Source organism: Vicugna pacos, chromosome 16 (assembly GCF_048564905.1).
Source record: "Vicugna pacos chromosome 16, VicPac4, whole genome shotgun sequence".
Taxonomy (NCBI): domain Eukaryota; kingdom Metazoa; phylum Chordata; class Mammalia; order Artiodactyla; family Camelidae; genus Vicugna; species Vicugna pacos.
The window spans coordinates 43,876,479-43,898,343 of record NC_133002.1 but is presented as its reverse complement, the minus strand read 5'-3'; the positions used below and the strand labels follow the sequence as shown (position 1 = coordinate 43,898,343).

General features: G+C 42.5%; 1 protein-coding gene across 12 annotated transcripts in view; it reads left to right on the top strand.

Annotated features, from left to right (window-relative positions):
- The first annotated feature begins 59 nt into the window (after positions 1 to 59).
- Positions 60 to 21,865, top strand: part of VPS53 (VPS53 subunit of GARP complex) — a 140,319-nt gene continuing 118,513 nt past the window's right edge. For 2 of the 12 annotated variants that reach the window (XM_072939071.1, XM_072939073.1), the window contains exons 1-6: positions 60 to 331; positions 2,041 to 2,109; positions 3,317 to 4,193; positions 4,941 to 5,021; positions 16,504 to 16,584; positions 18,423 to 18,486. Coding sequence is in view for 1 of the 12 variants with exons in the window: in XM_006214426.4 (XP_006214488.2) it covers positions 14,402 to 14,488; positions 16,504 to 16,584 (168 nt within the window). In the remaining 11 variants the exon portion in view is untranslated. Of the gene's footprint in view, positions 332 to 2,035; positions 2,110 to 3,316; positions 4,194 to 4,940; positions 5,022 to 14,272; positions 14,489 to 16,503; positions 16,585 to 18,422; positions 18,487 to 21,865 lie in introns of those variants that run through there. The other 10 variants (XR_012059705.1, XM_006214426.4, XM_072939074.1 and 7 more) reach the window with 9 other exon arrangements.

Genomic DNA, 21,865 nt, shown 5'->3' with positions numbered 1-21,865 from the left:
GTCTCGCCGCCGCCGCCCCTGGGCTGGGAGGCTTCGTCGGGTTCCCCGGCCAGCCGGCGAGTGGCCGGCGGCGGGAGCTGCTGTTCGTCGGCCCCGAGTGCGCCGACCCTGCGCCCCCGACCAGCGGCGCACGAGTGGCCGCCGCCGGGCCGAGGCCGTGGAGGCAGTGCCGAGGCTCTCGGGGCTTCTGTTCCGTCACCGCGAACGCCTGCCCCTCCCCCGGGGACCCGCCTGGCGGACGAACTGCCCCGCACCTGCCCACGACCCTCCTTCCCTCCCTAGCCCCGGGCGAGGCGAGGCAGGCGGGTGGGGGAGGCCCCGAGAAAGCCAGGTAGGAAAAGGCACCGGGTCGAGACCCCTGACCGCCGGGGTGGGGCGAGTCTGTGGAGCAGGGACAAGCCTGGGTGCGAACGGTGCGGTGGGCATCTCTCTGGGGGGAAGGAAGGAGAGGGCGGGTGGGTTTGTGGCTATCTGCCCGCCTGGCTTATCTACCAAGCCCTCTTGCTTCCAAATGGGAGCCTTAAGGAAATGGCCTTTCTGCCCGCCAAAGATGGCTTTTCCGTGTCCTGCCAACTGCTGGAATTTCTCCAGTGGAGCATCGCTCTGAAAAACATGAAATCCTGCTACAGAATCCAGCAGTTCCTCAAAGTACACATCGAGGTGGAATATCACGGCTGCAGACTTTTCTGTGGTACTGCCGGACTGCGGTACTGTCTTTTGGCTTTGGGTCAAGATACGATCCAGTCTTGGTGACTGTGTTGTTGTTGTTGACAGCGTCATTCTTATTTAAAAATTCTTGGGCCAGATGCCCTGAACTTGAATGGATTGGAATCAAGTCATTTTCACTCAGCACCAATCACATAGCACCGATACAGTAACTGTAATATTACTGGCTTCTCTTGGGACTGGCCAGAGTTTTACTTTGGTCTGTATCTTCCTCAGTTTACAAATGTGGAGGGAATACAATTCATTTGTGTCTACTGCAGTTGAAAGGTACATGGGTTTCATCAAGTCACCATCACGCAAGTGCTGACCAAAACCCCATGAGAGAGTTTTGAAACAGCTGTTTCCTGGGGCCACTGTTTCCTCGTTTGTGAAATGAAGAGGCTGAGTTACAAGCTCTCTGAGGTTCTTCCAGCTCTAAATTCTCATGATTCTGTGACTTTTGTAAGGAAACAGATGATTTCTGTTAGATGCCAGTTAAATTTCTCTAACATGGCAGTTGCTGGTGTAGAAGCAGACAAAGAGTAAACATCTTCCTGTATGTTGTTAAGGTGAGGGATTGGGTTAACATTAAGGGAGCAGAAAACTCTGATATTTCTTCCACTCAGGGCAGTATCTCTAACTCCCAAGTTCACTGCTAACACTCTTGGTGAAATGCGAAAGATACTTTAGTTTGGTAGCAGAGTTTCTGGTCAGTAAAAAGCTGTCTGTATATTCATTTTTGCATATGGATAAAGGACAGCTACCTGTAAACCTTCCATCCTCTCTGGAAGAACAAATCCTTCTGCATTCCCATTTCTAGTCCCTACCCCATTTATCCCAGTCACCTCCAGCTCCAGCTTTTCCAGAGAGTGACAAGCAGTTATAATCCTCCCTGCCTTCTCTCCTTAAAGGCATCAGCAACATGCATCAAGGATGCCAACACTTTAAAGTGATGGGAATCAGTCTGTTCCCTATGCAAGAAGTCGTTTGTACAGCTCTTAAGGAGTCTATGAAATGAAGACAAAACAACAGATGTTTCACATGTAGAAAACAGCCAGTAAAATCAGTTTCCAACACCGTGTCATGAAGTCACCAACATGTTTAGGTTGAATCACCAGAAAGGCAACAAGCATAAACATGAGCCTCGGCTTTTCAAGGGATCTTGAGTCAAATGTTTCCTCCTCCAAGGTTTCTATTTACCTGTGTCTCCAGGCAAATTTATAAGTTCATTTTCTAAACTGCCTTTGCCTTTGAGTAGTGAGAATGCTGCTTTTTTATTTGTACGCCCTTTCTTTGAAACGGGATGATGTCTTTTCATTTTATTTCCGAGGTTAGCTTACGGCTGGTGCTCAAGAAATGTTTGCTACTTTTGAAAGTTGATGCTTCTTGAATGCTACGTGCCAGGTACTGTATCCAACATTTTGCATGCATTATCTCATTGGTTCCTTACGAAAAATTTATTATCCTCACTCTGTGTGAGTGTATGTGTGTGTGTGTGTGTGTGTGTGTGAGCAAAATAAGAGCCAAAGCAGCTAAAATACTGCCAAAGGTCACACTGCTGGTAGCAGAGGTGGGATTTGAATTCAGTACTTTCTGCCTTCAAGGTCAATGTGATTAATGACTATACTGCCTTCAAACTTGATAAGAAAGGACAGAGTATATAATTATTTTTCACAGCATGTTTTCTGATTAATAACTACTCTTCCTAATTGTTTACTCACAAATATGAATGTGTGGGGTGGAGTTTATGGGCTCTGGTGCTGCTATTATTAACACCATTTTATATTTATATATAACTTTATCATTTTTCTAAGCACTTTCACATATACTATCTCACTTGGTTCTCAAAATAACTCAGTGAGGTAAGTGAATATAGTTTTTTCATTTTATAGATGAAGAAACTTAGGTGCAAATGGTAAATTGAATCGCCACCCTATGAAGTGGCAAGTCGCAAAATTAGAACTCAGGACTCCTGAGTCACATTCCAGGGCGACTTTGGCTAGTTCATGCTGTAGGGTTGGGATTTAAGGAGGTTTAGATTGTGGTGCTTTCGTGGGTTTCAGGAGTGAAGTTTGGGTTACTAAATGTAAAAACTCATTAACCAAATCTCAGCCCTTGTATGGGAATTAATTAAGCTCCCAGTGTTAAACCGCTGTGGTGGGACTTCTTGATGGTTTCTTCTGCCACTGAGGTTTTTTGTCCCCATCATGCTTTGTAGTCTCTGTCTCTCCTCCTACTACTGGATACCATTAGGGGATAGAATCCATGACTCTCCCCCTGTCTGCTCCTTGGTTTCTCCAGCCTTAAATTGAAAATACCATATTCACTTGTAAAATAGCTTGAGAATACCCAAGTGAATATTATTAACATATGTAATGTGTGGGATGCTACCCTGGAGCAAGGACATTTTCTTCCTATCTGGAAAAAAACCATCTATTGGGGAAAAAAAGTGAGATTCACACTTGAAACATCTTCACATCGAGCTCCAGAACTGAAAGAGAACTTGGTGGTCTCCATCCACTCATCTACTCTAAAAATCATAACAGAGAAAATGAAATTCTTCTGAAATAAAAATTATGTTGTTTAGAACCGTGCTTCCTTTCTGCATTAGGGACCTGTGAGGCAGAGACAGAGCAGCAAGGAGGATAAAGGGAGAAGCGAAGTGATGGGAAGAGACAAGGAAAGAAAGATCTAGCACAGGAAGATCAATGGAAAAGGACTGAAACACAGTCACAGGGAATAAAAAGACCAAGATACACCCTTCAACACAGGGAAACAGACACAGAGAAACAGATCCAGAGATTGGAATTCATGACACCAAGTGGACAAGGGGAAAAGGGCTAGAAGATATAGAGATGAAAGGAGGTGAACAAATTAAAAACTGATGGCCTTTAATGGAACACATCTCCCTTCAGGCTAACACCAGCAAGGCCATACTGCATTTGAAAGAGGCAATTAGCTCCTAGGACTCCTAGTGTGGCCAGGAGGAAGTCAATCGCCTTCCTCTTTTTCCTCCTGCACTTTGCACTCAGGAAGAACACCTGATCGATATGGCCTTTCACTGATACCTTCATGTTTCCCCTCCAGACTGTATACTCCTGTTGGGCAGGGAGGCCCATCTATCCAGGAGGCAGCCATGGCAGCCAGCACCGGGGTCGGGATTAGAGTCCCTGAGGACCTGCTCTGGCTCTGCTGCTGAGAAGCTGTGTGACCTGGAGAAAATTACTTACCCTCCCTGTGTACCCTCGAACTACCTCTCAGGGTGGCCATGAGAATTAGGTGAGCTCTTTTCAAAAATATGTGTGAACTATGGGCAAGGCAGAGGTCAGGGACTATTGTTCTTTCTCTTGGTAGCCCCGCAGCAGTTACCTGCTGTTAAGCTTTTCAACAAACATCTATTGGACTGAAGATGCCCTCAGCCTGGCCTGAGCCAGCTTCCAGGCGGCAGCTTCCTCAGTTTTATCCTGGACTATCTGCAAAAGCAAACTGTGAGTCTAAGAAGCACAGTCACACAGCAAGCACATGGCTTCTGCAAACAGTGACCACAGCTGCACACTACAGGGAAGTCTTTGCTTTTGTACACAGTGATAATGATTCCCGTCAATAAAAACCATAATTTACACAAAGAACTGATCATACTGTGCCTGCCTTTGTGTATTAACTCTGTATTCTTCAAAGTCCTTTCACATATGTGTTTTCTTTGTTATAAATACCAAAATTTGCTTGTATGCAGATAGCCACACCTAACTAAAAGTAGAGCTTAAACTCAAGCTTAAAGAATGTTTTGAGGATGTAGAACCATTAAGGGAATTACCTTTGAAATGAGTTAGAACCAGCAAATCACTGTGAACAAATCCAGCTGCCTTCCTAAGTTATCAGATCAACAATTTTCAGTGTCTCCTGAATCATAAGTAATTCCATAAAAGATGTATTTTGCTCATTCTCCTTTACTAAGCTCAGATGATTTCTCTCTTTTCTTTTCTTTTTTTTTTTAGTTTCCTGATCATAAAAGTTGCATGTTAAAAATTAAAACATGCCCAATGTGGTAAATAATAATCACAAATAATGCCGTCACTGACAGGTTTTAGTAGAAGTCTTCCCAGTCTTCTTTATATGCACTTCTTATATATTTGATTGAGATCATGTTTTAAATTAAGAATATTAATATTTCACTTATAAGTACTTCCAATGTTGAAATTTTTGCAAACCTCATTTTTTTTCGCTGGTTTTGAAAGGAATTCTTCACTGGGGGAGAGCAGGTTTGTTCATAGACACACCTTGGCACACAAACAAAGACAAGGCCTTCATCTTTTCTGGTAAGTTTATCCTTAAAAATATTAAGAGATCCATCCTTCCTAGCACTCAGTTTGTCTTTAAAGTGGCATCATAATGTCTATAGAAACCCAAGCTCCTATTTCAGTATCTAGTTTTTTCTTTTTATAGGCTGAGCTCTATGAACTCGTGTAGTAAACAACAATTACGTAGGTGCTTGGTACTTAAGACGTGAGTGAAGGAAAAGCATTCCTGTGAAGCTTAGTCTGTGGTGTCTTGAGCCGTGCATGGCTGGCCAGTTTGAACCCCAAGAGGGAATTACTCCTCAGCAAGGTTGTGGGTGAAAACCTAAATGGCCAGAAACTTAGAACAACGTAGGGAAAGCTGACTAGGTACGAAGACTCACAAGTCTAACTTGGGGAGGAATCTTCAGTACATACAGCGATGAGACTCTCCACCCCAAGCACACGGGCACATGCTTACGTAGTAGCTGCGTGCCACCATTGGTCTGTGACTGACCTCAAGAACTACAAATAGTCAGTCTGAAGACCGAATGAACTGCTGAGGGAAGAGCCGGGCTGAACTACGTTTGCCTTGCAGGTAGTATGATGGAGCTACCTAGCAGAGGTCTTAGAAGGATCTGGAAGGTTTTAAATAATATTAGCGTAAGATGAAGGACAGGGAGCACTTGCCAGTCGTCTGCCACTTTCCTTCCTTTGTGTATTATAAGTCCATCGTTTCCTTATGCAGTATCTGTGGCTTGATGGGTTTGTCCTTATATGTTTCATTCTTCTGTTTTATAAATAATTCTGTTCACTCCATCTGCTGCTGATTAACATGGTCCTGGCCCATATAAGAGCATACAGAAGATTTTAACATTGGAAAGGAAGAGAAATAACTATCACTATTTTTCAAACAGTATGGTAATTTATTGAGAAAAACTAAGAAAATCTACTGAAATATAGAATAAAGTAGTTGAGGTGAGGTGGCTGGATACAGGATCAACCATACAAAAATAAATGACTTTTCTATAAGCCAGCAAATAACAATTAGAAAAGGTAATAGAAAAAGAAAACATATAATATTTTTAAAATTTATAAATCATTAGTTTTAGACCTAAAAGACCTTTATGAAGAAAGCTGCAAACCTTTACTGAAAGACATAAAAGCCTAAACAAACCGAGCATGGCCCTAAAGGGAAGATTCAATATTGTAAACATGTCAGTTTTCCCCAATTTGATCTCTGAATTCAATCAAATCCAAATCTCAATGTGTTTTTAATGGACTCCGTAAGCTCTTTCTAAAGCTTGTGTGAATTAGAGGATACATTCAAGGATAGCCAAGAAATATTTGAATCAAGAACACCGGTAGGGGTGGGAAGAGGAATTTACAACATATCAGAACATCTCAGACATTATCATAATTGAAACAGTGAACAAGAAACAGATCAATGGAACAAAACTGCATCCTGAACCAGACCCACTAAATTTAATTTGTGGCCAGCACAGCATACTTGTGAGGAAAAAAGGATAATGGAAGAAAGCGACAGAAACTATCAGTCTTTGGAAAAAATTAAATTAGCTGAAAAGTGTCACCCCAGGATTCATGTCCACCCAGAACCTCAGAACGTGACCTTATTTGGAAATGGGGATTTTGATTGAGGTAAGGATTGAGGTGCAATCATAAGGGATCATGAGAGGCCCTAAATCCAATGAGAACATCCTTACAGGAGACAGAAAAGGAAAAGGCACAGAGAAGAAGGCCAAGTGAAGATGGAGTGAGAGACTGGAGCGATGAATTCACAAGCCAAGGAAGGCCAATGACTGCTGGGACCCACAGGAGCCGGGGGAGGGGCCTGGGAGGGTTTCTCCCTCAGAGCCTCCAGAAGGGAGTCAGTCCTGCCAACACCTTGACTTTAGGCTTCTGGCCTCCAGCACTATGAGAAAATACATTTCTGTTGTCATAATGCATCCAGCCTGTTGTAATGTGTCACAGCAATCCTAGGAAACTAATACAATGTCCTGCCACACACCAAACACAAACATCAACTCCAGATATATTAAAGGCTGCACACAAAAAACAACACTATCAATGTATTAGAAGATAATTTTGAATGATATTTTTATAATTCACAGGTAGAGAAAGCTTTCCCAAACAAGACATAAGACCCAGATGTCATATATAGAAAGGCTGACAGATTTGTGTACATTAAAAGAAAGCAAAAAATTGTACATCAGAAGTCGCCATTAACAAGTTAAAAGACAAGTAACAGTGTAGAAGAAAATACCTGCAGTGTACAGCAGAGTAAGAGTTAATATTCAGAACAAAGAAATACTACAATTTATGAAGAAAGACAAATGTCCCAAAAGAATTATTCAAAGGATATAGAATGGAAATACATGGAAATACAAAAGTCCAATAAAAAGCTTTGTAAGTAAATATTTACAAGACTGATACTATCCAGTGCACGTAGACATGAGGATTATAGGCACTTTTTTCAGTGCTGGTAGACGTATAAATTTGTATTGCAAGGATACAGTATTGTTTGTAACAAGTGAAAAAGACATTAGGAATGCCCTAAATATCCAGTAATAGAGTACAGATCTTCCTCAACTTATGGTGGCGTTATGTCCTGATAAACTCATCGTAAGTTGAAAATGCCTTTAATACACTCAACCTACTGGACATCATAGCTGAACCTAGCCTACCTTAATTAAAAGTGCTTGGAACACTTACACTTGCTTACAGTTGGGCAAAAGCATCTAACGCAAAGCCTATTTTATGATAGTGTTGACTGTCTCATGTAAGGTACTGAATACTGTACTGAAAGGGACAAGCAGGATGGTTGTAAATGTATTGGTTGTTTACCCTCCTGACTGCAAAGCTGACTGGGAGCTGCAGCTCACTGCCTCTGCAACACATCACAAGGGCGTACTAGATGGCACACCACTAGCCTGGGAAACGATCAGAATTCAAAATTCGAAGTACAGTTTCTGTTGAATGCATATCGCTTTCACACCATCGTAAAGTTGAAAAATCGTAAATTCAACCATCGGAAGTCAAGTCGGGGATTGTCTGACATAAAATATTTTATGGTATGGTCAAGCTCTGGAATACTGCATAGCCACTAAAAGGAGAACTAGACCAAAATACAGAGAAAGATCTCCATAACATACTGGGAGTTTAAAGGGGAGAGAACAAATCACTGAACAAGAAGTATGGTGAGATATAACTTACATTTAAGCAAAAAACTATGAATGTGATTGGTACACATACGACTACATAATCACACAAGGAAAGGCTTGGAAAGAGAATCCCAAACTAACAGTGTCACTCCCGGGGAGAGAAGTGTGTTGGTTTTGCGTCTTTGGGGTGAGGTGAGTTAAGAATTACTTTTACATTTGCCTGTGTTGTATGGGATTTTCCAATAAAAACAATTCATTATTCATTACATAAATATAAAAGAAAGGAAAAACACAATCAGCCCCCAGAAAGTAATGGCTCTAACTGTTCAACCTGCTTGGCTTTCTGTGGAACATGGTTGAGTACAAGTGTATGAAGATTTTGAAAAATATAGCTAGACATTTGATAAAGCAAGAAAAGCACGCTGCCTCGAAAAATAGATGAAAGATAATTAAAAAAATATGACATTCATATCCCATGTTTTTGGGGTCATCATTTTTTAAAATGTCAGAGTGTCCCATAAGCTTTTGGAAAGCAACGGCTTTGATTTTTCTAAGTAATGCTGTAATGGGATCTGGCTCAGAGAGGTTAGAGAGGCATTCATTTAATGAGCAAAAGCACTGTCCTGGAACATAACAGACATTGGTGTCATCCTAGCAGGCCAGCACTTAGCTGCCTGACCTTAACTCCTCACCTACTGTCCTACCTACCTTGAGGGCTATGGTGAAGACTAAGAAATAATATATATGAAAACATTTATACCGTGCATGAAGTACTATGTAAATACACCATATTATATTCATTCCTAATACCATGCCCTATCATTTAATGTGGCGGATTAGATCTGCTCATAAAATGCTAAACTCTAAACCCAACATATACACGTGCTTAGGCTAGGGCCGTGAGGGCAAAGAGAAGGAGAAGAAGGATAAGCAATGTGAAGATTTTCATAAGCAGCTGAAAATGTGACTGACACTGAGGGGAGAAAGCCAAGTGTGGCTGGAAAACATCTGAAGCCTAGACACGGCAGTGGGAGTGGTCTCCCAAAAGCAGTGAATCTCAGTGGGAGACTGGGGTGGAGGGAGCTATCTGGATCCTGAGCAGTACTATATTTAGGAAATAAAACTTTTTACTGGCTTTTGGATGTAGACCTAAAAATGCTTAGCTGGGTAAAACATCTTTGGCTGGTGGAGAATAGATATCAACTATAGATCAGTGATATAAAACTGGAGGGCTGAGGCTCACATCTCTGATCGGAATACTGTACCGGGGAGGGTTGTTCACAAGATTACTATGTTTAGCAGCAGCAAGATGGGCTTAAAAATTTGTTTTAAGAACGATTCAGTGGGATCCCCTCCCCTTAAAATTGCATATGAAATGTGGTACAAATGTATAGTTTTCTGGGGAAAGGATCTATCATAGAGTTCTTCACCTCCTCCAAGGCGTCTAGATTCAGAAAAGATTAAGAACTACTAGTGTAGGTCAGAAGAGTAGCAGCCTAAGATCCGGCTCAGGGAATTTAAGAGAACATGACAGGAAGACTACGAGAAAAGAGTGGCCATGGCATTCTGAGAAACTGGAGGGTGTGAGACACCTTAATTAATGGTAGCAACATTGTGATAATTGTACTAGTTAGTTAATGTCAATCTTATAAAACAAGTGTTTATATTAGTTGTAATGTGTCAGACTTGTCTTTTTGGCCTGTGTGATTATCACTTTCTTGAGTGAGGGAAGAAATTAACGTGAACCCAGTGTAGCCAATGGGGAAGGGTCCTCATTTAAAAGCACCTGGGAGCCAGCATCTGTGCATGACTGAATACCTGAGCTATGACCGTGGGAACGGGAGCTGCTAAAGCTAGCTGGAGATTATAATCTCTTTAACAAGAATGGGCATGCAAGGAGAACCAGAGTACCGATCAAAACAAAACTGGGTGTCAAGGACATCGGAACCTTCAGAACTGTCGGGATATCAATCAAGAACAAACCAACGCCAGTGTCCAGGATGTTCAGAAAGTTCTCGAATGAAGGACAGCAAAAGAACCTGTCAGCATGAAAAGTCATGCACTAAAAACGGCCCATAAAGGAGCAGCAAAAAGGCATCTTAACGGCCCATAAAGGAGCAGCAAAAAGGCATCTTGAACAAGATTTAATGTAGAAATTAAACTATATTCCTCTACTACCAAGTTGGCTTGGGAGCTTTTGCCACCCATAGTGACAACAGGGTCCAAGTGTGATGGTGTTTGAGGTTCCTAAGGGGCATTGTGGGAATTCGTAGCGGGGATTCTTGGTTATCACAATGTTGGGGGGAGGGGCCATATTACTGGCATTTAGTGGGTAAAGATCAGGTAATTCAGATATTCTGCAGTTTTTTTTTTTTCTACAAGAAGTTTCACAAAAAGCCCAGCTGCTCAGGAGAAGGTCCTTACAGAGATCCCTATTAAATGGAATAAACACACTATTTTGATCTTATAAAATAACATACTCTGCATAATGTCTACTCAATTTATTATAGTACAGTTACTTCAAAAACAATGAAACCAGTTGCATATACAATAGGATATTGGAGACTCCTTTGAACAGAGCTAGAAAGAAAGGGTTAATTGACAGAGGTACATGAAATTTAGAGATCTCACTGGATTTCATTAACAAAGTCTCTTTTAAAATTACTTATTATTTCCAGCCTATATATGCTTACAATTTCTTGGCACAAAAGAGAAACGTTATGAAAATCCCTCCTTTGGAGGGTCACTGTTATTTTTCCATTTTATTCAGATTCCGGCCTCACAGATGCACCCCCAAAACTCCCCTACAGACTGTTGCAGTACTTCAGACATCCTTTTCCCACTGCCTATTAGAGGATTAAAGGGTGGGGTCTCCAAGGTTGTCATCATCCGCACCCTATTCCATAACAGGAAATTGTTTTGTTTAAAAAAATTAAAAGCCCAGCTCATTTGTGAATACCACATGCTCTGATTTTCATACCCAAATTTCTCCTATCTGTAAAACTTCCATATTTTATTTATCTTAAAGGTGTATAATCTGTCTTTTCAGGCTTCCTCCTTCTATTAAAAGTATTTCTGTCTTTTGCTTATAATAAACAGTCGATCCGGTTATTACTTATCTCGATGCAGTTTTTTTCACCTAATGTCCACTCATATCTGCTCTTTTATCTTCTTACACTTTTGTACTGTGTAGCTCTCTTAAATCCAAATTTATATTTATTATTAATATCTTATCTGCAAAGAGGGAAAAGGGAAATAATGGTGGGGCTTCAGAGTAGGGAAAGGTTTGGGTCTCAGGTGGAATGCCACTGAAGAGTTGACAACGGATTTGTAAGAGGACAACCGGTAGAAATTGGACAGCATGAATCTGTACTGGAGATGGTTGCCCTGGTTTCATGACTCTCCATGACAGTGTGTGGGTGGCTCAGAAGCAGAGAAAACAAAAATGAGGGCACTAGGACTGAGGACAGCCGTGGGGAACCTGGACCTATCACTCCTTTGCTTATGGGCTTTCAAAGCCTTTCCATTCCTCAACATGACCTTCAAGAGCCTCCACCATTTGGCACTACCTATTTCTTTGGCCTCTTCTTATTCTATTCTCCCCTGGGCTTTCAAAGTGCCATCACCTCGGCCAATTTCTTCCATCTTTGTGGCTTTTGCTTATACTGTTCCTTTTGTCTGTCATCTCCTATCCACATCCCCACCCTTTGCTTCAGCTTAAAAATCAGTTCCTCAGAGAAGCCTTTCCTGACCTCCAAATCCAATAAGAGCATCCTATCAATATAGTCTTTCAACGTATGGTTTACTTGTCTTTCATTAGACCTGTCACAATTCTTTGTTTATTTGTATGAATACCCTTTTCATACCCGAAATAGCTCTGTGGAGGCAGGCACTTGGTCTATTTTGTTGATTGCTAAATTCCTAGCACCTGGCCTAGTCCCTGTTGCCAGCAAGAACAATCATTCATTCATTCATTCATTCAATAAATTCAGTAAATTTGTTGAATGAGTGAATAAGTGGCAGTTGGTTATGGGACCTTGGGCACGTTTTTGTTAGTTTTTAACTACATCTCCATTTTCTCATCTGTTAAATGTGTTTAATTAACAACCTCAGAATTGCCACGTGGATTAATAGAGACAACGTATATACTTAGCCTGGTGCCTGGCATATGGTAAGGGCTAGGAAATGTGAGTTATTATTATCTGAGGAAACAGAACTCTCATACATGCTGGTAGGAATGCAAAAATGATACAGCCCACTTTGGAAAACAGTTTACCAGTTTCTTATGAAGTTAAACCCAGCAATCCCACTTCTAAGTATTTACCCAAATGAAGGGAAAACTTATGTTCACACAAAAACCTGCACATGAATGTTTATAGCAGCTTTATTCCTTGCTGCCCCAAACTAGAAACAATCCAAATGTCCCTTCAACCAGGGAATGGATTAACAAACTGGTATAGATAGTGGAATACTACTCAGCAAGAAGAAATAAACTACTGATACATGCAACCTGGATGAAATGCAAATGCATTATGTTAAGTGAAAGAAGCCAGACTCGAAAGGTGACATGTTTTATGACTTCATTATATCACTTTCTGGAGAGGACAAACTATAGGGACAGTAATCTGGTCACTAGTTGCCAGGAGATGGGGTGGGGCTTGAGAGAACTTAGGGGGATGATGGAACTTTCTTAGGACTTGATTGTGATGGTGGTGACATGACTATATGCATTTACTAAAACTTATGGCATTAGAAACTAAGTGGGTGAATTTTACTGTGTATAAATTATTTCTTACTGTAGAGAATGAAAAACATCCAAGACAGATGAATATAATTACCTTTTCCTCTAAAAAAAAAGGCATTTACATTTTTTATTATAAAAGTGCTACTGGCTCGTAGACATTTTGGGAAAATGTGTAAAAAATACATTCCATCACCTGCAGAAAAGTAATATTTCCTTGCTGTCATTTTTATAGGCACAGAAGACACACACACACACAAACTGGGACCATGCTGCACATTTTTGCTTTCTGAAATATATTATGCACATTTTCCATGTCATGAAATAATTTTCAAAACCATGATTTTTGAGTCAATAATATTCTCCTGTATAGCCAATTTATATTTTTCAACCTTCCTTTATTGTATTGCTTCCATCTTTTCTTTACTACAATTATGATTTTTTTAAAAAAAGCTCATTGGGGCCAGGAATTTTTCCATCATGGAGCTTCACAATGTTTAACTGGTAAAACAACTTCCTTCGGCTGCAATTATCTCATTGTTTTAAGCGTCTAGAGGAAAAGTAGTTCCACAGGGTGACTTGGCCTCTTTTTAATTTGTGGTGCATAAGGGCTAGACACCCTCATATTACCTGTATTACTAGCTTAAATTTGCATGGCGCTTTTAATACTTAACACTCGCCACATCCTTGCAGGGTAAGTAGGGCCAATGGAGTAATTTGTTCAAGATCACATAGCTCATCAGTCGTGGAATGGGACTTCCACTCCAGATATTCAGTCTCAGAAAGTCAGCACTTCCCCAGCGGCGGGGCACTGCCTAATCTGACTCTCCCCCCCCCCCCCCCCAAGGAGGAAGCTGCAGACACCCACAGAAAACTGCCTGGAGGCTTGGCACTCGGGTAACTTAACTCTGTCAAGTGGACGCTGTCCCATTCTACAAACGGTCCTTGGCAACATCGCCACTTACCAGCTGGGGTCATTTCTCCCCCGATGGCCGGGGGGCACCTACTGCCACTGGGCAAGGGGACCCCGGGAACAGAAGGATCGTCAGCTTCGCGGCCCGTGAGGGTTGCTGTCGTTGATTGCGACGCTGCCGGGGCTTACCCTCTCTGGGGGGAGGAGGAGGTGGTCCTGACCCGGCGGCCGAGCCCTCCTCAGCGCCAGGGCCCGAGTAGGGGGCGCGCCTTCGGCGAGGTGAAGAGGGTCCCCACTATCTTAAGGAGAGCTGAGCGCCGGCGGGGGCCGCCGGACTACAGGGCTGCCCGAGAAGGCTCCTGGGAGGTGACAGGAATGCGTCCTCCGGGCGACAAGAGGTCAGTCCGCCGCTATCCCAGAGTGCCCCGGACCCCGGAAGTGCCTGGTTTCCCGGAAGTGCCCGTCTGGCTCACACAGCCGGGGCTCGCCTGAACGCAGATGCTGAGCCGTTGCCGTTCTGGGGAGTGGGTGGTCGTAGGAGGTCCGACTCGAGGTTGTGGCTGTTAGCCGGGAGCTGGGCGGCGGGATGATGGAGGAGGAGGAACTAGAGTTCGTGGAGGAGCTGGAAGCCGTGCTCCAGCTCACTCCCGATGTGCAGCTCGCCATCGAGCAGGTGAGCGTTCCGCCCCCTGAAGGGAGGAGAGTGCGGAGGCTGGGGCAGCTCTGAAGGTGGGACCTGGGGTGGGACACGGAGGAAGCTGTCTTTGGATGGGGACGTGGGAGCTAGGCGTAGAAGGCAAAGGAAAGGTTTCGGGGAGGTGGTGGAGGGAAGGGGTTTCTGAATCTGCAGGAGGAAGAGAATCCTTCCTAGGCCTTGGTTGTCTTTGGAGGGTGGGGCAGCTCGGTGGGTTTGGGCAAAGGAGCTCTGCCCGTTGAAAGGATGCACCTAGAAGAAGGGACCTCAGGTTTTGGGGGATAGGGGCTGTTCATTCATTTATCAGGCTGCTGTCCCGCTGCCCCGGATTCTCTGTCTAGACCCTTGTGAGTGACTCGGAATTAAGAGGCGGGGGTAACCTGTATCTGAAGCGTATCCCAAAGGAGAGGGGAAAAGTTAAAAAAAGAAAAGAAAGAAAGGACTCCTTTACCATACTTAAGTGGTTGAGGATTCCTGCTGTTGATTAGATTGGATTAGGTTGAAGAATATTCCCAGGTGGCCTGTCTTCCCTGCAAGAATGCTTCAGTTAACTAAATTCTCTTTTCAAGTTTATTGAGTTTTTAAGAGTGATGATGTCAGAAATAGTGATTTAGACCCTTGTGCAGGGTATTGCTCCTGACAAAGGGAGAAAAATCTCCCTTAAAGTAGTTGGCATAGGGGATTTAAAAAAAAAAAGGAGGGCTATCGATACATCTAATGATGGCTGCGAAGTTTTCCGAAGTAAAACTTCACTACTTCTGTTACTAATAGTTAATATTTATTGATCATTAATACTCACTAACGGCCTGCCACTGAACTAAGTAAATTTATTTGTATTGTTCCATTTATAGATTTTTGGATGTGTGTTTTTCTGGGAATGGTTGGATTACTTAGACAAAGCACATTAGGCACATCTTAAGCCAGACCACTGGGCAGAGGTTTTGGTGTTCAGGCCACACTCCTCCCCATCCACCTCTATCTGTATGAAAAAGGCATACATTTCATTTGCTCTTTGGAACTATAGAAGAAACAAATAACTGAGTCAGCAGTTGTTTGACAATGCTTTTATAAGAGTACATTTTTGCTGTTTCTTTTTTTTTTAAAGTTGTTTTTATTACAAACAGCCACACATGGATGTGTCTCACTTATTTCTTGTTTGGGGTGGGGGGAGGTAATAAGGTTTATTTATTTATTTTTAGAGGAGGTACTGGGGATTGAACCCAGCACCTTGTTCATGCTAAGCACGTGCTCTACCACTTGAGCTATACCCTCCCCCCTTGCTGTTTCTTAAATTGAATTCTAACATAGGTTTGACCTAAGCAGACATCAGAAAAGAATTTGCTTCCCAGAATAACTGTCTTGAGCTGGTGAAATCTAGTACCCAGGGAATCACGTGACTGCTTTTACAGTCCACCTTGGTACGTGTTCTTCAGGTTGAAAGAAACTGTCTCTCTTCCTCAGAAGGTGGAGAGCTGTATGTCGTTGGGGGAGTGAGCTGCAGCACAGCTTTGAGCTCCTCCACGAGCTGAAAGAGGTGGACAGTTCCTGAATGCCAGCTCTCCATTTCCTGACACTGTGTGAAGTGTGAAAATAACTTCAGTGCATAGTGAATTCTTCTGAGACGTCACTGAGACATGGTGCATAAGTCTGTTATCAAGACTCCCTTAGTACAACCATGTCATCAGCTAGTTTAATCTAACAGCCCATGGTGCCTACTTATTTTTACCTTGTCCTTGGGGTTTCGTGGCTATCTGGAACTTTTCACTGTTGTGCATTCTGTTAGTTTCACCACAAGGTTAAAATGACAGATGTTGGTGTAAATGAAAGATTCCCCAGATATTTATTGAGCATCTGTTGTGTATTAAGCCTTATAAAAGGAAAAAAAATACAGTTTTTGCCTTCAAAGAACTTGCCAACCAATAGGGAGGAAAGAAAAGATACAGAAAACAAGACAGAAAGATGACAGATATGTTTAATCCTCTATCTTTGTGCAGGTATTTCCAAGCCAGGATCCTCTAGATCGAGCAGATTTTAACGCTGTGGAGTATATCAATACCCTGTTCCCAACAGAGCAGGTAAGTACAGAGTTTCCTTCATTCCAGTGACTTCTGGCTCATCCTGAGTATTAATGATTGGTGTGTTTATACTGTTAGCAGATGGAGGAACCCCTAAGTTAGGGCCCACCAAAGTATATGTTCTTACTGGTGGCTGTGAAAGAATTTGCACAGCAGAGGTAGAGGGCCGAAGTGAACAGCCGCTTTTTTGCTCAGAAAGGGAAGTGGAAGGAAAGTGCTGGAGCAGGGAGAAGGGAAGAAAAGCAGTTGCACAAGGAAGAGGTGACTCAGGTGAGGAGCCATCAGCCAAGGTAGGCGGTAGGGACAGCTCCTGCCCAGGTCGGGCCACGTAGACTTTTATAAGAGGCTTCCACCATCCAGTCCTCCTTCCGGGTGTAGTGGAGCCAGTCAGTCCTTGGCCGAGTTTTTCTGTCCTTGTATGAACTTTTCCAGTTGTTGTCATGGGAATTGCCAACTGTCATAGCGCTGGTGGGTGTGTCATTTAGCATGCTAATACATTACAGTGAGTATATAATGAGACTCAAGTTCCACTGGAAGTCAGATCCTTCACCATCTTGGATTGGATTCTAACTAGTTCTTGTTTCTTCTCTGCAGCTGTCTCCTGAGACTTAGTTAAGAGTAATTGGTTTCTATTTGAGGGAGGGGCAGGGGTATGATCCTAGGGCCAGTAGTCCTGGTAACAAAAAGGAAAGTTGCTTTTAATCAGAATGTCTGCAATCAAGTGGACCCAGCATCCTCCCAAAAAACCCATCTCCAAAGATTCTGTTTGGTCATGAAAGTTGTAAAGGGAAATGAAGGCATAATCTCAGTTAATCATTGAGATAGGTGGTCAGAGTCATTGCCATCCCCAATGCCTGCAGGCTTGTCCCCATCAACTGCTTGAGCCTGCTCTTCTATGACTCAGGGAGGCCTGGAAGACTTCAGCTTTTCTATAAACAAGAGGCAGGTGGGAGGGGCACAGGGTCCTTCTCCCTTTCAATTCCACATAATCTGAGGGGCCTCGATAAACAAATGAGAGTTAAATTCAAATCAGACTCCACTGTAACCAGTTGGGCTGGGAGGAGTTAGCGAATACTGAATACTGCTGTTGTGTTTGTGTGGAATTCTTTGTATATTGAGCATATTATTAGAAATTAAACCCTCAGGTTGAAAGAGTCTCCCCCAGATTTTCTGTAGTAAATCAGGAAGAAGAAAGGATTTTTTTAATGTAATAGGGGGAAATGGGAGTGAGGTGGGCAGGATAAACCTGGAGTTAGAAAGCTACTTTTACTACTGTTTCAAGATGTACATTTCAGACTTGACATTTTGTTTTGCTGGGTGAATTGCCTATAGTGTTCTTCTCCCGTATGTTTTTTGGGTGTTTAGGTGAGAAGTAGAATTAGAAGCAGCAGGGTTGGGAGAGGATCAGCTAGAGTTCTGCTTGGTTTTTCATTAATTCAGGAAAAGTTCAGTGGGCACCTGTCACATGTTGTCAGTCACTGTGCTGAGCGCCGGGGATACAGAGATGACTAAGACCCAGTCCATGTGCCTTAAGTATTCAGACACACCTCGATTTATTGTGCTTCACTTTGTCATCCTTTACGGATAACGTGTTTTTAAAATAAATTGAAGTTTTTGGCAACCCTGTTTTGCTGAATGATGGTTAGGTTTTTTTTTTTTCCTAGCAATGAAGTATTTTTCAATTAAGGTATATGCATTGTTTTTTGAGACCTAATGCTATTGCACATTTAACAGACCACAGTATAGTGTAAATGTCACTTTTATATGTGCTGGGAAACCAAACAATTCATGTGACTTGTTCTGTGTTTTATTATGATGGTCTGGAACTGAACCCACAGTATCTCCAAGGTCTGCCTATATGTGATTAAGTTGGGAGAGGCAGTGGTGAATGCTGTACAAGAGGTAAGTAATGGTTCAGAGAGATACAAAACAACAGTTCTTCCCTGGAAGAATTAAAACCTCTGAGAAGAGGCAGCCTTTCTGCCAGATCTTCAAGGATTTATTCACTTAATCAAACTCAGCAATTATTTATTCAGTGTCCACCACGTGCCAGGCACTGCTTATGAAACTGGGGAGCAATGGTAAGTGTGACCGGCAAGGTCCAGGTCTCGTGGAGTCTGGTGTGGGGAAGAAGACAGTAAGCAAATCAACAAGTAAATAAACGCAGAGTTGTATGGTTGATACTGTGATAAAAAGCAGGTGCAGTCACGGAGCACAATGGCAGGGGGTGGGAGGGGGTTCCCTGGCGTTCCCTTAGTTGGTTGGCAGGGAAGTTCTCCCTGCAGTGCTCACCTTTAAGCTGAGGCCTGGTGCTGTGAAGGAACTGGGCATGTGGCATCTTCCAGAATGCTGTTTGAGGCAGAGTGACCTGCTCGGTCAGTCTTCCAGGATGACAGGGGAAAGGAGGTTATTCTCAACACAAGGCCAAGGCCCAGAGATGGGAAACACAGGGTGTGCACAGGAAGCATAGCCTCACCAGAGATGCGGCCAAAGGGCTTGGCAGAGCAAGGGTCCTGAAGGTGCTGTGTCCTCTGGGCCCGGGGTCTCCAGTGTTTGGAGACCACCTGCCTCTCAGTGATCTGTTTTCCACAGGACTCATTTTCACTGAGCTAAAGTTTAAGCCCATATCCACCCCCACTCCCTGTCCAATGTATTAGGTACATAATCCTAGTACCAGTCTCATATAGATCAGGTGTTAGGCGTGTTTGCTCTCTAAGTGAAGAATACATATAGAGGTTTTCAAATTTTCTCTTCTCACCGTGAGGGATGCACACCCCTTCTCTGGAGACTGCTGCTCGGAGTGTTCCTGGAAGGACTCTCAGCATGGTAGTGACTGGATCAGATTTTTAAATGCCATCTGTCAGCAGTGTGGATGAGGAGCTGGGGGAGGCAGAAATGAGGGCAGGAAGAGCAGTTAGGAGACCACTTAAAAGGGACGACAGGAGCCCCGGGGAACTGGGATGGAGAGAGCAAGATCTGAGGGCTGCGTAGGAGATGGAAGTCATGGGATTCGATGCTGGAAGGGACAAAGAATCTAAAATTCACTCGTTTACTCAACACAAACACCTCCTCTGCCTATCTCTGTAGGAAGTTCAGGGCTAGAGGGGTAAACAAGGCAGCGAGGTCCTACAGAGAACTTCCAGGCCAGCTTCTTAGTTAATAATCACACCGTTAACAGATTATGAGGAAATGATTATGGAGTTACAGTGACTTGTTTGTATAATTACTATGACACGTTACTTGCTCTTAAAAGAATTCCTAACTGCTACAACTATAGTAATAGTTAACATTTAGTAAATGTTAGGCAGCAGCCCCCCCCACCCCCTGCCACCAAGCATTCTCCACTTTATTATCATGCTTATTTTTTTATGAGAATAACGAGACACAGAGAGAGAGTACTCACCTTGAATGTGATAGCACTGCCACAAATCATGCTAAATACCGTGAAGTCAAATAGTCTGAGGGATCCCCAAAAGCTTCCCGGAGGTGGTATTTAAGTTGCACATTATAGGACAAATGAAGGATTTTGAACTTTGATTTCTAGCCTGGCAGACTGGGTGGGTGCTGGCCCCTTTCCCCTATACTAGGAGTGAGGAAGAAGAGCGTGTCAGCTCAGTTATTGAACTGCGTCATCCAGGTAGAAATGTGAAGTAGGATATTTGATTCTGGAACTCATAATCCCCATCATTGTTAATATTTTGGCATATGTCCTTCCCAACTTTTTCTGGCGGACATGTTAATTCTTTAAATAAAGTTGGAAAAATAGTACTTACTGTGTGTCCTTTTTGAGATTTCACAGGTAAGCTTTAGAGCTCATCATTTTCTGTGAAAGAGGAATTCTAGGGATTAGCTAGAGAGAGAAATTTGGAAACGACTGGTATAAAGATAGCAATTTTAGCCATGAAAATACTTCATTTACCCCAACCTATCAAGACTGCTGAGTCACCAAACAAATGGTTAGATTTGAAAATTACATAAGTAGGGAGCCACCAGGTTCTCACCTCTTCCTCTGCCATGTACGTGGTAACATACAGTGAAATTTCTTAGGTAATTCAGAAATTTTGTGACACAGGGTTACCTTTATGTCCCCAATCCCAGATTTATACTTAGCAGTTCATTTTCCAACCCAGATTTCCATGGACCTTAATGCAAAGGTAAGAGAAAGTAGTGGCATGATTTACAGTTTCTTTTAACTATTGCTAGATCTTGGGCAAACCCATCTATATACCTCATGGACATGCAGTAAATACTTGTGAATTATGAGTTTCAAATATTTAAAGTAGATGTCAGTATATCAAGAATAAATTGAGTGTCACTCTAAGGAGGAGGGTGTGTATATCATTCTATTAAGTGGCATCTGCTTGCGTGTTTGGGGTTATCCGGAGGTAGGCGTGTGGATTGGAACAGATCCCAGATGTCTCTCACTCACCAGGTCCAGGTGGGAAGAACACAGGTTTCTGTATTTAAGAGTTCCCTGGGTGATTCTGAAGAGTAGCCAGGTTTGGTAATGATCTAGAAAACCTTTCTAGTCTCCTAGTAGAAAACTGCAGATGATCATTTGTCATGTTTTCATTAGAGTTCTGATGAGGGGAATCTAGATGACACTTACTGAAAACTAATACGCACTCAGTGGTAGAGTGCGTGCTTAGCATTCACAGAGTCCTAGGAACGATCCCCAGTGCCTCCATTAAAAAAATTCAAAGTAAATAAATAAACCTAATTACCTCCCCCCAAAAGAAAAAGATTAAAAATCCAAACTAATATGAAACTATTATAATTAGAACTTTGAAAAAAGAATCATATGAAGTTGTTTCTAAAGAATCTTTAATGACTTCCAAAATGCTCTTGGATCTGTGTTACTAAGTGAAAAAAATAAGATGCCAAATTGCTTATCATCTCAGTTTAATTTTTTTAAGCCAAATATTTGCATAGAAGGAACTGTAGAAGACAGTATACCAAAATGCTAATGGTGACTATACTCAGCTGAGGGTACAGATGATTTTTATGTCTTTTCTGTAATCAGCAAGAATTGCCATTAGAATCAGGAAGTACTTTTCAATCATTCAGACATTTTTAAGTGATAAAATTAAAACTGTACAGCCACATTACAACTAAACTAGATGAGTGATTCTCAAAGAGGACAGGTGATCACCTCCCTCCAGGGTAAGTCGTTCCCAGGTTTTTGCTCTTTTGAACTACATGCAGTTGGAAGTCTGAAGTCATAAATATTTTGAGTTCTTAGAAAAATTGTTACGGCTTAAGCAAAACCTTCATGTCTAAG